This window comes from Harpegnathos saltator, unplaced genomic scaffold, assembly GCF_003227715.2.
Source record: "Harpegnathos saltator strain DR-91 unplaced genomic scaffold, Hsal_v8.6 scaffold694, whole genome shotgun sequence".
NCBI lineage: Eukaryota > Metazoa > Arthropoda > Insecta > Hymenoptera > Formicidae > Harpegnathos > Harpegnathos saltator.
Window position 1 is genome coordinate 2,552,795 of NW_020230531.1, and position 17,105 is coordinate 2,569,899.

Here is a 17,105-nt window from a genome sequence, read left to right on the forward strand (position 1 = left end):
TTGCGTACTTATGTTGTTTTCAAAGTCGTGCGACCTTATCCCGCCGGGACGCGGGTCTCAGAGAGCCCGTAACGTTGTATAAAACTTACCTTTTTAAACAAAAAGGTAAAAAGAGGCGCCAAGTACACGCGCAACATTTTTAGAAATTTCAAATTATTGTTTTGTCAAGTTATATATGTAACATAAAATTTTACAAGTAAAATTTATAACTATAATAAAACTCTACAACACTACTTTACAAAAGAAATGATACAAACGGCAATGTTTACGCTTTTAGTACTGTGCATCGTACCGCACCTGAGCGTGTATCTTTGGGCAATATAATTTATTATTTTCGTTATACAAGTAATTTTGTACAAGTAAGTTTGTACAAGTAAAACTTATATCTCTAACAATAAATTCTTCTATTGAATACTATAAATAAAACTCTACAAAACCGTTCTACAAAAAAATGATATAATAAAACAATAGCATCAATTGAAAAACTCTACTCAACATCAACTCTGCAAATGAGAGCGATTTGCAATCTGAAGATAAATGTATCGAAAACTCCCAATGATACACAGTCCGATACTTCAAAAACAGTGTCTTCATTATTCACTAGAACATTGAGTTTTATGGTTATTTTACTTGTTATTATAATAAATTAGTTATTATAACAATGCAATAAAAGATATTTAATGCAAAAAGCCTTGGCTTCTCTCTCTCTCGCTCTCTCTCTCTCTTTCTCTTTCTCGTACATTTCTACTCCTGTATTCTAGCAATATTCTTCTCTCTTTTACTCTCTATTGCTTGCTCACTCGCACTCGCTGCTTCTTCAGCGCGCTTGTAACGTCTCTGGTGTCGGAAAAGTGAGATGCACAAATCCTCTCTCCTCTGCGGTTTCTTACTTTCTTACTGAATCGAAATTTTCCGTGATTTGGACTTTATTTTAAAATATCTACATTTAGAGACAACGTACACAAGAAACACAAGGACACTTTTCTCCCTATTTTTTAAGGCCGAATCGATCAGCACTGAAAAAACCTCGATTGGTTTAGCCATTGTTGAGATATGAATATCTCATCTCGTTTCAACTCGCAGTTTCGTGTAATAATATATATAGGCACGGTATGCCTCGCGTCATTCAGGCGCAACTTCGTTGCGTTTGAACTTGGCGCGAGGCACTACAGTGCCTCTTGATTCTCGGCATGATTTTTCAATCACGATTTTCTTCTTCCGTTCACTCGCGTACGCTGTTCCTCATGAACAGAAAGTGCGATTGATTAGAAGAGATACCCTATATAACCTCATATACCATATAGTTTGTAATTGATACACCGGCATGTTTCAGTCGCGCCATATCCGCTTTAAAAAATCGGGCTCCTTTTTAAATGATTGCTTCGCATTGCTCATTCATCGAACTGTGTATCACGGAATATAAATATGGATCTTCCCAAGTGAAAACGTCCGCGAAACCGACATTTGGAAATTAAAAGTACTCTCTTTCGTGATAAAGCTCGGAAATATGAAAGTAAATATTTTCCCTGCAGTTACCATTTGGACCATTTCAAACTTTTGCATCGGTCATCGGTGGCTCAAATGTTGGTCGATATTGCCAAGAACATATGTAACAACAAATATCACCGGACACATGTAAACATCCGATACGCGAGCTAACAAATCGATTGTAACCGATTTATCTTTAGAATAAATAAACATGCGCCGAGCATAAATTCTCAATAATCCGCAGCAATATTTATGCAGTATGTTTGTTTGCCTTTATCCCTATCAATGATGCATTTGGAAGAACAGTGCGGGCACACGTCGAATGCAAAGGCCTGTACTCGTGGGTAACATTTGAAGAACTTGAAGGATACACGATTTGAAAAATATGAGACACGAATATCGAGGAATTCGTTTAAAATGGTGACGTAATATCGCCTATGAAACCAGCCTATTAATTAACTTAATCTCTAATCCGTGATGCGATTAGAAAACCGGTTAGGGGCCGACGGGAATTTCCTGTCAGTGGAGCGCCTTTGACATGCAAGCTTAAAAGTTGGCAGGAAGCCTGGCGAAAGCAATTCAGTTAGCGCGGCCGGTATAGCGTGAATTACAGCGCGAGAACGTCGCACGCGACAGAGTGTAGCTTCAGATTTATGTAAAATAACACGAAACCGGATCGACTCCAAGAGCCGAAACCATAACAATGTTTCTTGCCGCGGGATCGCGCGCGCGCGATCGAGGACGCGAAAGATAAATGTCGCCCAACCGGTTATGAAATCGCGACATGTCTCTTCGGAATGTGTTTTCTTACAAAATTCCCCATCGTCGTGGAAATCCGAAATGTCTACTCTATACCGACGGTTCTCAGGCTTTATTGCGCAAGCTTATGACGCCCTGTTATCGCATTACCATTCGCGCATTAGAGAATCACGCGTGTTGCCACGCGATTCAAGCAAAAAATTCAGTACGTCGAAATAATCGGTCGGTGGAGGAGCATGGCCGACCGACGAATAATGAAGCTACATTTAACTTGCCGTATTCCTGCTCCGTGTATTACAAAGCCGAAGAACCGCTGGTCTTGGCGCGGGACTCGTGAATACAACGCACAACGATAACACCGGAGCTTTAAATCATGCAACCATCCAGCCAGAATATAACAATTTCTCTTTGAAACACGGCAGATATTCTGAGCCCAGTAAATCGGCATGATAAAAGAGATTATGAGAATGATGAGCTCCCTCGTGCAATGATATTACCGCGAAATTTGACTTTGAGCGGAACTTGAAAAAGAACTTCATATACATCAAGGCCTACGTAGAAGAAAAAGATTCGTTTCTTTCATCTCTGATTATTGCGATATATTGAATTAATGATGTCCACACATACACACACACCCTCGATTCTCACACATGTCCCCGATATCACCACTTCAATATTTTTTCGCTATTCCATTGAGCAGAGCATCCGCGAATTTCGTGCGGTCGTTTACAGCCTCTTAGGGTCTCTCCCCCAAGCAGAGGGAAATACTTAACGGTGGCTCATAAATATACTCAGCGGAATGCCTCTGTGCGTAACGCGTGCGAGCCTACGCGCTTCTTCTTTTCACGGTACGTTTGAAACGATACGAGCCACGGCTGAAGAGATTGTTCCGCTCGCATCCCGGCGATCCTCGCCGTCGCGTCCCTTTCGGCCGCGCGGGCTCGAACCGAGTCGAACGGAGGCGCAACTTTTTCAACTTTTCTTTCGCACTGACTCACCACCCTTGCGATAAATCTTCCATGTGCCGTCGTCGCATGGATGCTTGTACACATTTTCCCTCCCGCGAGATCTCCGGCAGGCGTTGAGCGGGCGCGAGTTTAATGTTGCGTGGGCGCGAACTCGGCTGACTTTCTCGCGCGCGCGCGCGCGGTCCGCTAATACGCCGCGATGCATTCCGCTAAAAGTAATCGCGCTGTCGCGTTATCTTCACCAAATGTGTCCACGGTCCGCGAATTTGTTCGCGCGGAAATTTTTAGATGGATTGGAGAACTCGGAGAGATCGGATTTGCTCTCTGAAGCGAAAGGCACGAAGTGACGTTATTCCGCCTTGATCATTTCAACGGCTAAAGGAGCGCCATGTCTTGAACAGACATGTTCGTATTGTTTCCTTCATACTGCGCTTGTTTTTGTAACTGTGTAAAAAAGAATAGCCGCAAGCGCCATCGTTAAAGTGAAAAGCTCTCACACAGTCAGTCCTGTATGAAATGAGAGGGAGAAGGTCTTCATTAAAATATCACGAACTGCATCTTGTAAAAGCTTTGAGAGAACACAAGAGTTCGTTCTGTAAAGTTTATCCCTCAGAAAATTGTTACTTATACGTAGGATTCTTTATTTCTCACACTGTTACATCAGCTCTCTCCGGTATGAGGAACGAAACAAAGCCTCGGTAGGAAATTGAATTCACTGCGAAACAGTCGAGTCGAGAAAATCCTCTATGAATTTCTGAATGCGTCTAGTAAGGATTACGAGGTACTACGACATATTACTGGCGGAGAAGCGAAACATGTGAGAGTTAATCGATTGTTAAGGCAATTGCAGTAAGGCGTAACCTGCTGTTATATTTCCCGTAAAAAAAATAAAAACAGGAATAAACTGGTTTCGTTCAATAATTTTTCAACAAAATTAGAGGTATAAATCAGAAATAAATACAAACGCACATATATCGTTATATTTTTTCGAGTTCACATAAACACTCAATTGATGATTCAACGGGATTTAATCTACAAGTTTGTGGCAAAGAAATTTAATGTTGAAAAACGTGAAAGAATATTAAACCAATGAAATTGTTACAATAAAAAAAAATTATTTGAAAAATTAATGAAGAAATCAATAAATAAAGCTTCTAGATCAGATATATATATATATATATATGTTCCATATATTATGTGAAATTATATATAGAAGAAGAATTATATATAGAAAAAGATGAGAAATATATTATGTTTTGATATAAAGGGTGTCCCAAAATTCACGCAAGAAGTAATTTTGATAGAAAACACAGGTTTATAATTAAAAATTGTAAATTTTTTATTGATTCATAAAGTATACAGTATAGGATTATGTATGGAATAGCATATCGAGTAAATGACCTCCACAGCTTTGCTGGCACATATGCATTCTTTTGTTGAAATTTTCCATGACCGTTTTGCATAAATGTGGCTGAATTTCGTTGATATAGCGCTCAATTTCCTCCTTCAAAGCGTGGGTGGTCGTGGGCTTGTTGGTATAAACCTTAGACTTCAAAAAACCCCAAAGAAAAAAGTCCAACGGCGTTAAATCGTATGATCTGGGCGGCCTGATCTGATCACCAAAACGGGAAATTACACGACCAGAAAATGACTCATGCAGTAATTGAATTGTTTCTCGGGCTGTATGGCATGTGGCACCGTCTTGTTGAAACCACATGTCGTCCACATCCATATCTTGCAATTTAGGCACAAAAAACTGGATTATCACGTCGCGATAGCGAACACCAATTAACTGTTATTGCCTGACCAGCCGCATTTTTGAAGAAGAATAGTCCGATGATGCCTCCAGCCCAAAATCCGCACCAAACAGTAACACGTTGTGGATGCATTTGTTTCTCAATAATCACTCGTGGATTTTCTGAACCCCAAATGCGACAATTTTGTCGATTAACCAAGCCATTAGGATGAAAATGAGCCGCACCGCTGAAGATGATTTTGTTCGAAAAATCAGCATCCACTTGTTGTTGTTCCATAATCCATTCAACGAACTCTCCTCGCTGTGCGTGGTCAGTTTAAAAACCCTGAACTGTCAGCTGTCACGCTGTCTTTTTTTTTCGTTGGCAACACTTTACCGCACAAATGGCGCAAAATTCAAATCTTGCGTGAATTTTGGGACACTTTATATACACACCTTTATATACACACATATTCATACACGCATTATCTCTCTTTTTCTCAATATATCGGATTTTAATTCGTAAGAAAAGCATAAAGCTAACGCGTCGTCGAGACCGATTAATAACCGTAAAGTTTTAAAGTGGAGATTCATATCTTCCTCTGTGTCGGAAAGAGTTTTCTTTCCTTTTCTTCAACGAACACACACGTACAAATATCGTTTCAAATTCCCGCGTAGCAAGGAAGGAAGAAAGTTACTCTCTCCGCGTGATAGGAAATGTGCGGGTCTTTATTAATTTTCCGTCACACCAAAAAATATCGTTACGTGTCGGGCGTTATAGAAAGAAGACCTCTCGCGGAAATTTTGTCTCAAGTTGTCTCTCGTAGGTGTAGTTTTGCTCGGGTCACTGTAAAAGTGGAAAACAAAAGAAGATAGAAATCGGAAGCGAACTAAACCAGGGAAATTGATTGGATAACTTTAAGGAGCAGCCCCCGGGTCACCGGGGCGGAACACTTTAATGGAAGGCTCCGTTTACGAGGACTACGTCCAGAAATGGCGTGCAGCTAACCAAATGACGAAGCGATTATTCCACCGGATTTTATTTTTCAGCATTTCCGTAGATACTTCACTCACAGAACGCGCTCGTAATCCTAATAGACAACTCCATCCTGCCTGCTTCCGTTACTCTCGAGTCCACCCCTCGTTCCTCCTAACGACTTTGAGACCGCGTTTTAAAGAGATTTACAGCTCGTCATTGCCAGTAAGCTTAATTCGCTGATAACTCAAACTGCCTGCGTGAGGTAGTTTTGCAGGCATGCGAGCAAAGTTGTTCGTATAACTTTTAACGATGCGTCCAACTGGACAGAAACGACATTTGGCGGCTCGTCCTTCATATAGAGTTTTCGAACATATAACAATTATCAAGGGCTTGCATTAATTAGTTTTATATATAATGAGAACAATACTGAATTAGCGATTGCATAATCCACTAACGAGAAGGCTTTGCACAATAAACGTACTTCATAAACCAACTTTTTAGATTAATGATCAGGCAGTTTATCGTTAATTTATTTCTCGCTGAGTGTCACGATAAAAATAAACTATCTATAAAATAACAGTTGCGCTTTAATACAACGATAACAGCTGAAACTATTTTTAATAATATTGTTGGAAATATTTTGACACAATCACCAATTTGTTCTATCTATAATTCTCAAAAATCTATATTCTTTGCTTGAGATAATTGGCGGAGTATGAAAGTGCTCCATCAGTTATAAATGAAGCTCATTCAAAGCTATTATCGATTTATCGAGACGTCTGGAGCAATTAAGAGAAAGAATATTTTCAAGATCGCTGGCAGACAGACGTACACACCGATAATAATCGTTATTTTAATTACGATAATTCGCGAAATTGCGGGAGGGAGCTGATCGCACCGCGCATTATATTGAGCTCATAAAAGTCATGACAAAGCGCTGACGCGGTTCTGTGTGCGGAAACTGTCGCACTCATTACCGCAAAACGGATAAGCGCTGGTTCGTTAAACGAAACTGCGATATCGTAACGAGGTAACGATTCTTATTTACTCTCCTCGAGCGAGGTGTTCGACTTAATCAACGATGGAGCAGCGACGGGAAATTTTGCTGCCGACAACGAAACGTGCGTCGACGAAGCGCGTTCGGTGTATCATTCTGCCGTATATGTGTGTGTGTGTGTGTGTATTTACTGGCGTCTTTTTGCAAACCACCCTGGTAATTTAATCGGGCGCATCGTGTGAACGAGCGTTTCAGCACGAAATAGCGACACTCTCGGTCTAAGCGAGCGCGCGATGAGTAATATCCTTTATTGCAGGGATGGGTGGCGCAGGGAAAGCGCCTTATATCCGAGCTCCACAAATTCCGCGAAATTCACGACATTTGTGTGTTTTTCCGGGTGGCACGTAACAAATGTAGTAGAAATGTATTAGTGGAGCAGTGTATGAGTGAAGCGTCCGTTAACAACGTGTCGCTAAACGACGTTAATGTTATACATGGTATCTTTCTTACGTAAAAGGGAATAATGTGCGTTTAATCAAAATCGCCGATCTGCTTTCCCCGAAGCGGATTTTGTCGGAATTATCGGCCCGATTCCTCCGATCAAAGAAAATCGCCTCGTTTGTGTTATCCGCGTAATCCAACGTTGCTGCCGCGAAAGGTATCTTATTATATTATTTATTGCCCGTTATTGCTTGGCCATATAAATTAATAATCATGACGCGCAAGCTACCGACATCCCTTGAATTCAACAATTGCTGTTGTAAAATACACGGAATACGGAATATTATTTGCGGTCGCAGATGTTGTTAAAATAATATCTTTTGTAAACGAGGAAACGCGACGTTGGAAGAATTTTACGAGGACGCGAATGTTAACGCAGCACACAACGTGCGCGGAATTTAGTGCGGTTTGCGGGCTATAGAGACCGTGCCGGCGAAAACAAAGAGACACTTGTGAATAATTCAGGATATAGCTATAAAACCCAGCCAGCGAAACCTCAGAAGCCACGGTAATAATTCCAAAATCGAACTTATCCATGCTCGCCTTTGCATACCAGGTATAATTTTCCACACGAAGGAGAAGTAGCGACGCGTGTTCCCCGAAAGCGTGTTCGCTCTCCCTAAAAATAATGGATAAGAAAGCTGAGATATTAAAGGAACGCGGAGAGAACGCAGTTGTCTTTATCTATTCACTATAGGACGGCGTTACATGGAGAACAACTCATTCACTCGCCTTGTTTCTCCCGACGAAATTGTTCGATCGCCGCGCACGTGTGGATATTCCAGAAATATATTGCCTCATCCTCTCTTCCCTCGCATCCTGGTTTTGCACTGGCTGTTTCTACAGCGCGGCACGCATATTCAAATTTTCGTAATAAATAAACGAAAAATAACGTGCGTTATTATCAATTTCACTCGTTACTCGATCGCGAACAAATTGTCCATTGTATTCCCTTAGTTGTTCCAATCTCAATTTTAACTACAGTTTGTAGGTTATTATATTCAATAATTGGATTCGAGTATGCAAAATTAATAGAACGGCAATCAATTCAATCATAATTAACGGGAAAACCAAGAGAGTAATTGAGAGGAATGAGAATGTCCACTTGCTTACATTAGAGATCACCCGTAGAAGGTCGAGGTTTATCGAGAAAAAAATATTTTTTTTTACCTCTGATTTATTGCACACTTTTTATTTTATATATATGATTTGTAATTCAATGTGCAGTATATCGTATTCCGAACTCATTGTACCAGCGATATCCTCGATATAAAAAATAGCTCGACAGGTCGATGCAACTCCATACAGTTTTCAAATTTTCAGAAACGTTCCGAAGCTATTTTCAAACGGCAAACTATTATGCAAATGTTACGGGAGAATCCCGTAGTTAGGACCCCTCGCAAAATTGTCTGTCATCGATTTACCGCGGCTTTCGCTGATACAGAAGTTTCAAGTGCGCTTCATCTAGAAATATGAAATCGGTGTGTCAGAGCCAGTCGTCCTCCAATCTCCGTTTTAGCACGCCCCTCTGCCCCTATTGACATCTTCCTCGCTCGTCTTGCGATCCCATTACCGTACATATTCGTTGCATTCCTCTATTTATTCGTGCTTTCATATATAAAATACTGTCAAGCAAAATCTCGGGAGATCTCCTCGAATTAATCCGCTTAATATATCATAAGAACAGAAAACAATCTTGAGAATTAGCCTTTAACATAAATTCTTAACGTAAACTCTCACTCAGACCCGGCAAACACCGAAGTTAAATCAGCAGATCAGTTGAACTCAAATTGTAACACATGTCTGTTACATTTGAAAACAACTATACTAAAAAAAAAAAAAAAAAACTTATATTAAAGAATCCTTTTCACTGGCTGATGTCATGTTTCTTAAGATAGTGAATTTTAATTCCAGCTTGCAAGCAACTATCCAGATCAGTGCAAGGCATCTTCGGACCGTCCGACCCACTTCTAGGCGCTCACATTCAAAGTATATGCGAGGCTTTAGACGTACCTCATCTCGAAACGAGGGTCGACTTCGAGCCTACTTTCAAGGAGTTCAGCATTAACCTATATCCCGCTCAAGACCACCTTAACAAAGCATTCAAGGATCTTATATCCTTTCTAAACTGGACCAGAGTAGCCATTATCTATGAAGAGGATCACGGTAAGTGGAGGACTGTGAGCCGAATTTAAAAGGCTGCCGTGAAAACCTCCTGAAAATTCGTACTTGGTCACGCATGTGTTTGAACGTAAGGCTTTGCGAGAATACTTAATATCGCGACTAATTTTCACCGTGATTCCGACGTTCCCCGGAGAGGAACGCTTTGCTTCAGTGCAACGTCGAGTCTGTACGGAGTACACGACGAGGCGAACGACTCCGAGCAATTCGGTCGTTGTGAATGTTAGACCATTGTGCGTCTTTTCGGGCGCGCGGTAAGAATAATTTAACGGAAACGTGTGCGATAGACCGCAAACACACAGCGTACGGACAATGCCAGCAGCAACACGGCTTTCGAGTTGGGAAGATTTTCCAACCACGGAAACTAGTTTTGCGCTGCAACGACCGGGCGTCATGTAACAGCAACAACGCGGAAACCGTACCGTAGATATTTGCGGAAAAGGCGATCTCGTTAGCAACAGCGCGCTATGTCGGCGCGATCATTATACGGTGTTTTCCCTCTCGTCTTGCTCGCTCTCGTTCTTTTATTTGATTCCGTTTTTGTTTTCTCCGCGGCCTCGCTGAAACGTCCCCATGCAAATAGAACATCGGGATCAGACGCCGGAGGCTGTCGTCCAAAATGCCAGCCTGTCACACACATCCGGAAGTAATCGCGTTTACATATGACCGTGTAAACGCGCGCTCCGTTCTCGCCTTCCTTCCCTTCTTCCCACCCTTCTCTCTCACCCTCTCTCTCTCTCTCTCACCCCCTCTTTCTCTCTCTCTCTCTCTCTCTCTCTCTCTCTCTCCTGATCTCTCTCCGGTCTCTTTTTGCGGCACCTTAGTCGTTGTGATTATACACCACCGTGGCGGTGTTCCTCAGAGCCATTTCCATTCCGTGACTGGCTGGTACCAGTCGCGACTCATCGGAATTCCGACACGGTGTTGACGTATAACACCCACGTTCCAGTCACCGACCATTTCCATTCTTTCTGCGAATCGCATTAGTACATTTTAGCTACTGCCGCCGGCGAAGGGAATGTATGAATTAGCGCGAATCTTCTGTCTAGAAGCTTCGCGCTAATTCATACATGCATTCAAAAAGAAGCATTCGCTCCCCTTATTCGGTGCCCTCGGTGTGAAGAGCGAGCAGTCGTCAAGTCCGTCGTAGGAATATAGTTATTCACAGTATCGATTTGGTAAAACGTGAAAATTAGAATGGTAATGGCAATTCTAGTAATCAGACACGGAGGGTTCATTGATTCGATACTGCTTGTCGCGCTCACCGTTGCTGACGACTGCAATAGATGTTATTAATAAAACAACCGTTGTTACGATTGCAAATAATCCCTTACGATTTCAGAAGCGCGAGCAAAATTTTCGTCGCAATTGCGCGTCCTGTATCACGCACGTAATACATTCCGAGCGATCCCAAGAATATGGTTACTTTGTGTTTACCGCCTTGGCCTCTCATGGTTTAACGAGCGGTATCGAGAAACTCTAGCATATACATTTGCGAAACGGTTTCTTCTCTGCATAGTTTCCGCGAGGGAAGAAGCAGGAAGTCACCAGCCTTATCTTCCCTAAATTGCCGCTCTTGATTGGACGATATAACGTGGCGTATAATAGGAGCTCGAAGTAGACCCGACGTGTCGCCGTTCGCGATAAAACCAGAGGAAACGGAAAGAGCGCGCCTTTTTTGCAGGCTCCCGATGTCTATAGCTCGCCATAAATCCACGATGTGCGCGGGAGGGGCGATACGTTTCAAAATTCCTCCGTCGTAAAAGCGTGTGCTCCGAAAGTGCCCGGGCAACAGCACGCTCGACGAGATGTAACATCTCCGCTACGTTCCCGCCTAAATATTCATCAGTCGAATAAATCCGTCTTTCAGCGTTTCGTTAAAATTTCAACGTATGGAGATACGTTCGTTTAAACATCATTAAATATTAAGCCGTGTTGACGTCGATTGAAAAAGAGAAAGGGAAAAGGAGAGAGATTTGCAGTTACGACTGCTGCAGCAATTTGTAAATTCCGCGCGAGTGATAACGGTTGTTTAATAAGTTTAACCGGTAAACTCCGGCTAGCGAGAGATCGCCGTGAGACTTCGAACGAATCTCTCGTACACCTTGCAGATTCGGAGAGCTCCTTGTTACTCCTTGCTCGCTTTGTCATTTAGTTATTCATAACTGGAGGAACGACTAATCTCGCAGTTCGTTAAAACTTTATCGAGAGTAAAAAGTTTCGTTTTTCGGCGCCGTAAAATAATAACGAACGCTTGAAAGCGCCGCGTCGAGAAGTGCGTGCTTTCGGGACACAAAAGCACGTTGTACAATAGCGCGCGGTACACGGAACTGCTAAAATTAACTTCCGCCACCTCGAATGACTCAATCTTTTTTAGGAAATATATATCGCTAGAAGTGAACTGAGAGCCGTTTTGTCGTTCGAATAAACAATGGGCTAGTCGCAGCTGTGTACTTATTTGAGTTTCCATCCGTTGCTTCCCAATCAAAGTTTCGTGTCTGTTAAATTAATTTATCAAGTTTACTTCGGAATAAGAAAGACATGTTGCTTCCTCTTACAATAATAAGTTCACTCACTCACTCGAACGAGTTACTCATTCAAACGTGACGCAGTCTAATGGAAATTTCTACATAAATTATTTATAAGTATTATAAATTTCTCAGATGGTTGGTGGAACTTCTTTCGTGATTATTGATCTTTCCCTGAGCGATTTTTAAATGATAATTTGTAGATTTAATAATTTTGTGAGTTAAAAAGTTTTGCATTTAAATTAAACCGTCGCCAGAAAACTGAGTAAAACAAGGAAACGAAACCGACGTACATTTTCCTAAATATTTCCTAAACTTGTGTGTTTGTGTGTACGTATACTTTCTGTATCGTGCGCCGTAAATTCCAAGATATAACTCTGTGTACCTACTATCTACAGAACTAATTTTGTAAAACAGATTATTCTACACTTTCCGCAATCATCGTACTTTCTCTTTTACGTTTCTCCGTCGGGTGCGCTGCATTCGGAGCTATTACACAAAATACCCTTCGACCTTAATTATAATCCTTTATTATCCGAGTTATTCTGACTTCTTCGTACTAAGCCTTCGTGAAGTCGAATTTAGTCGCAGAAGTTGTCATTGAAATTCAGATCAGAACTTTCCCGGGACATTCCGTGTATATTCGGGGAAAAAGTGTGCGAGTGAGCTGTAATTGCTCGATTTGTTCCGGAAGTGGAGTTTACTATTTTTCAATTTTACGTTTTGTGCGGAGTGCCAGCTCTCCTGCAGGCTACGCTCGTTAACGCGCCGAGAGATTTATCTTCCGTTTTCCTTTCGTCCTTTAGCTGTTTATCGATCCTCTTCTTGCCGCCGCTCTATTCGTCACGATCGTTACGGCGGAGTAATTAGCAAACTCAAAGTTGGCAGCACCTATCCGGACGACCGAGAAATCTCTTTCAGGAATACGGAAAAGTAAGATCACAGAGGTAGTCTCCCTTAGCTTTGCGAGATTTGTACACTGAGAGAAGTCAAAACAAATCCGTTAAGCTCGGAACATGATTGTGTTTAATACGCGTTAGGTTGAAAATATTAAATTTCTTGTTTCGCTGTTTTGAATAGAGAGATCTTTAGTAACGATAGCGTTAAAATATTCAATCTGTGTTAATGATTGACTTTTGGAATTAGAAGAAAATACAGTCTTGTAAATGTTAGAACGACGTTGGCAAATCCAAAGAGATAAACGGGACGAACGTAACTGCAGTAACGAATTCCGTGTACGCGATGGGAACCTTTGTTCGCCACTGCAACTTGAGTAACGCTTGAACAATCGAGTGAAGGTAAATTGTGACAACCTGCAGTGTACTCTTAGCGTTCTTTGTCATCCTCGCGTTAATGGCGTAAAACTAGTTAGGAAAAGTTGATTACAATTTATCAGTCCTGATAGTCCTGATGATTCTGCTTAATGCAAAATTCTTCGCAAATCAAATTAACGACCTTTTCTTTCTACACCGTTCCACCGCTAACGTCGGCGAGCAACAAACTTGTTTTACAGCTTGCTCGTTGCCATTGCATGGAAATATATTTATTATCCTTACGGGAATACGTGGATTATACGGATTACGCGAATATCCATACGTAGAAATAAACTATGATACTCATTTCCGCAAGAACGTGCTGGAATATTGCTCAATTTGCAACGTATGTTACCACAGAGGGGTTCGATTCTACGGGTAATCGATTATATCATTTATCATCATACCTCGCGAGAAGCCCGCCGTTTCGATTATTATTTATACCATTGTCTCTTGTATCGTTCCATTTATTTCCCGGTAACAATATGCCCGTATAATATTTATAATACGTACAATTGTGAATAATAACCCATTATTCTCATTATATCGCTAAAACAACCAAAGAATGGAACAAAGGATGAAAATAAAAAGTTTCGATTATCATATATCTACATCCGCTTGAAATTCAAATATGAGATTCCTCTCAAAGAAAAGAACTCGACGATGTTATGAAAATGAAATAAATTCACGTAGATCGCGGCGTGTCAAATGACATTTTTAAACGCGATTTGTTTAAAAAACAAGATGAATAGGAACAATAATGCGATAAGCCGCGAAATCGCAACTGATGCATCCTGAGGATTGACTCTGCCGGACGACAACATTTATATTCCACGGCTTAAGAATCTAGTCGATGTGACGTTGGATGTTTTATAGGGGAAAAGATTAAAGAAAAACATGCATGAAAAGATTACGAAGTCCAGCATGAAGAGAGCCAATTTGCCGCGAAAAAATATCTCTCTTATGTTTTTCGCAGGTCTGTTCAAACTGCAGGATCTCGTGAAATCCCCGCCATCCGTGAGAACTGAAATGTACATTCGTCAGGCAGGTCCTAGATCCTACAGGCAGGTCCTGCGGGAGGTCAGGCACAAAGAGATTTTCAAGCTGATTGTTGACACGGATCCGGCGCACATGCAGCAGTTCTTTCGAGCGGTGAGTTCCGAAAGACGCTTCGATAATTACCGTCGTCGTTCATTGCGTTCAAACGTTTACCGCGACATTGTCTCTTTTTACGCGCGCTACAAGTTTTCGTCATCTCTATATTTTTATTTCGTACACAACTGGCCGTTCCCTTTCCATCACGCGAAAAATACCACAACGCGAAAACCAGACGCTAGCGGTGTATGACTTTTTTCTATTTTTCTCCACACCGCTTAATCACCCGCGTGATAAACCTGACTATTTTATCCAGCTAAATATCGTACGTGTAATTCTTTTTCTCGATATTGTACAAAATATCACGAAGAAGATAATAGGTCGTGTAAACGTATTATTGAAATGTACCAAATGTGCCGTTACTTTAATGTATAATTATTCTTCGTTTCGACCAAAACCAAAATTCCAGCTAAAAATATCTTCTGCAGACTTTACTTTGTCGGTTTATCAATATACGTCTATTCCATTTGCAATTTTTGTGTACTTTTTCACGTATCTTTCCTGAAAGCCTGCATATGTATTTATTATATGTTAAATGCAGAGGATATATATATTTCTTTTTCCTTTTATTTTTTAAATACGAAGAATGAACTGTACGAATGTGTAATTTAAACCGAACAAAAGTAATGCACGTGTGGACGGAACAAAGTTGAAGCTTGCCTTATAAAGGTGAAACATTACAAACTTCTCTGCACGGGAAATCCTTCCATGCTTTTTTCACGAACTGACGAACTGAGCGTTTTCTGCGGAATATAGTCGGCGTAGAAGAGCGCGAGGAGAACTGCCGATCGATGCAGCGAATGCAGCGCGAGAGATACGTTGCGTTCAGCGTACCTATGGATCGCGAGTGGTCGCTGTCTCTCGCGAGACACTTAATCTTAATACCCATCCAAGTATCTGTTAGGTCGCGTCGAAAGCGATACGCGCAGGAAAAGCAGCTCGAACGATCGTACGGACGGAACAATGGGAACAACAAGTTGTTTACCAGATGTAAAATGAAAAAGGAAACGAAAGAGAGAGAGAGGGAGAGGGAGAGGGGGAGAGAGAGAGAGAGAGAGAGAGAGAGAGAGAGAGAGAGAGAGAGAGAGAGAGGGGGGGGGAGAGAATGAGAGAGATGGGAGAAGAGGAGAGTCACAGAATGAGCGGCACGGAGATCTGCACGCGTTCGGGATGCGCCACGACTCGTAAATAACTTCTCCAGAATCATGTGCGAGACTCGACGCGCGGAGATTAAAAGGGCTCGTACAATTAGGATTAATGGCGACTGCGTTGCAGTTTTTCCCGGCGACGCTTGTTTTGCCCGTGCGGGACTATCTCTCAGTTTAAAAAAGTAGTCGGGGAAAGAAGGAGAGTGTAACGGCCAAAGACTTGGTCCCAAAAAGAATCGTTCGTCGGATCGTAAAGCCCTTTTGCAGTGTGCTTGGCGCTCACAAAGCAAAGCACATTCGAGTTCCGTTCACGTCCATTGTTGTAATTGAACTACTCGTTAAGATACTCGTTATTAGAGACAGTCGAGCTTTTGAGGATTCTTTGTGCGATAGCTACGTATAACGACACGGAGCAATGTCGTACAATGCCGCGTTAAACAGTAACGGTAAGGACAGGCCAGTGGTAATACCATCAAAATATTCAATGAATTTCAATTAATAATTATTACACATATGAGAAGAAAATAATGGATGAATGATGTCCTGATTAATGATCGTGAAGGCAAATGTTCGTTTTTAATTTGCACACTCCGTAGATTTCCCATTCTCATTAATATCCCGTAATACGTTAGGCACAATCTATGTGTATTACAATCGACGCCATAATAATTCTGAATTGTGAATCTTTGTGTTCGTATATGGCTGTACAGATGTATTCGCGACGGGTTCGGCAGCTTCGGAATATTTAGCTATCCGTTTTGCGGCGAGCGGGCACACGGGCGACGCAAATCACCAGATCGTGAAATTAAATCACGCGAATTGTCAGCGGTAACGAAACAAATGTTGAAAATAGCTCATGCAAATCGTGCGCGCTCTTTTCACGCTTGTCCGAAATGATGAGAACGACCGATGTTTTTCACAATTCTCGTCCCTTTCGCGAATGTGCGTGTGCCGCGGTGAATAGAAAAATTTGCATAATCGGGCGCGTGGTCAACGCGCCGGAAATGCACGCTTCGATTATTCACCAACGGAACACGCATCATCGGTGCAATTCCTTTCTCTTTCCTAGTTTCGCCGATGATGCCGGCAAAAAAAAAGATGAAATGTCCTCGTTATAAGCCAGAAATAGTATGTGATATATATCGGTATTGTGACAAAGGTCGCGTCCCATCGTAATTTAAACGCGAATACTGGACAATAGCACGTAAATATCTCAGTGTCTACTTTACAACAAAATGCACAACGTAAATAAACGAAGTAAAATTACGACACGTTAATCCGGCATAATTTATGTAATGCAATTACATGCGGTTTGGCACACACAAGCGCCGTTATTATAAAAGGTCGTTGTAT

At 41.6% G+C, this 17,105-nt stretch overlaps 1 protein-coding gene across 3 annotated transcripts in view; it reads left to right on the plus strand.

Annotated features, from left to right (window-relative positions):
• The window catches only part of LOC105185628 (glutamate receptor ionotropic, kainate 2), a 153,053-nt gene that overhangs the window by 86,707 nt on the left and 49,241 nt on the right, over positions 1–17,105 (plus strand). For all 3 annotated transcript variants that reach the window (XM_019842491.2, XM_025305341.1, XM_019842497.2), the window contains exons 4-5: positions 9,342–9,593; positions 14,426–14,601. In XM_019842491.2, coding sequence (XP_019698050.1) covers positions 9,342–9,593; positions 14,426–14,601 — 428 coding nt within the window. The remainder of the gene's footprint in view (positions 1–9,341; positions 9,594–14,425; positions 14,602–17,105) is intronic.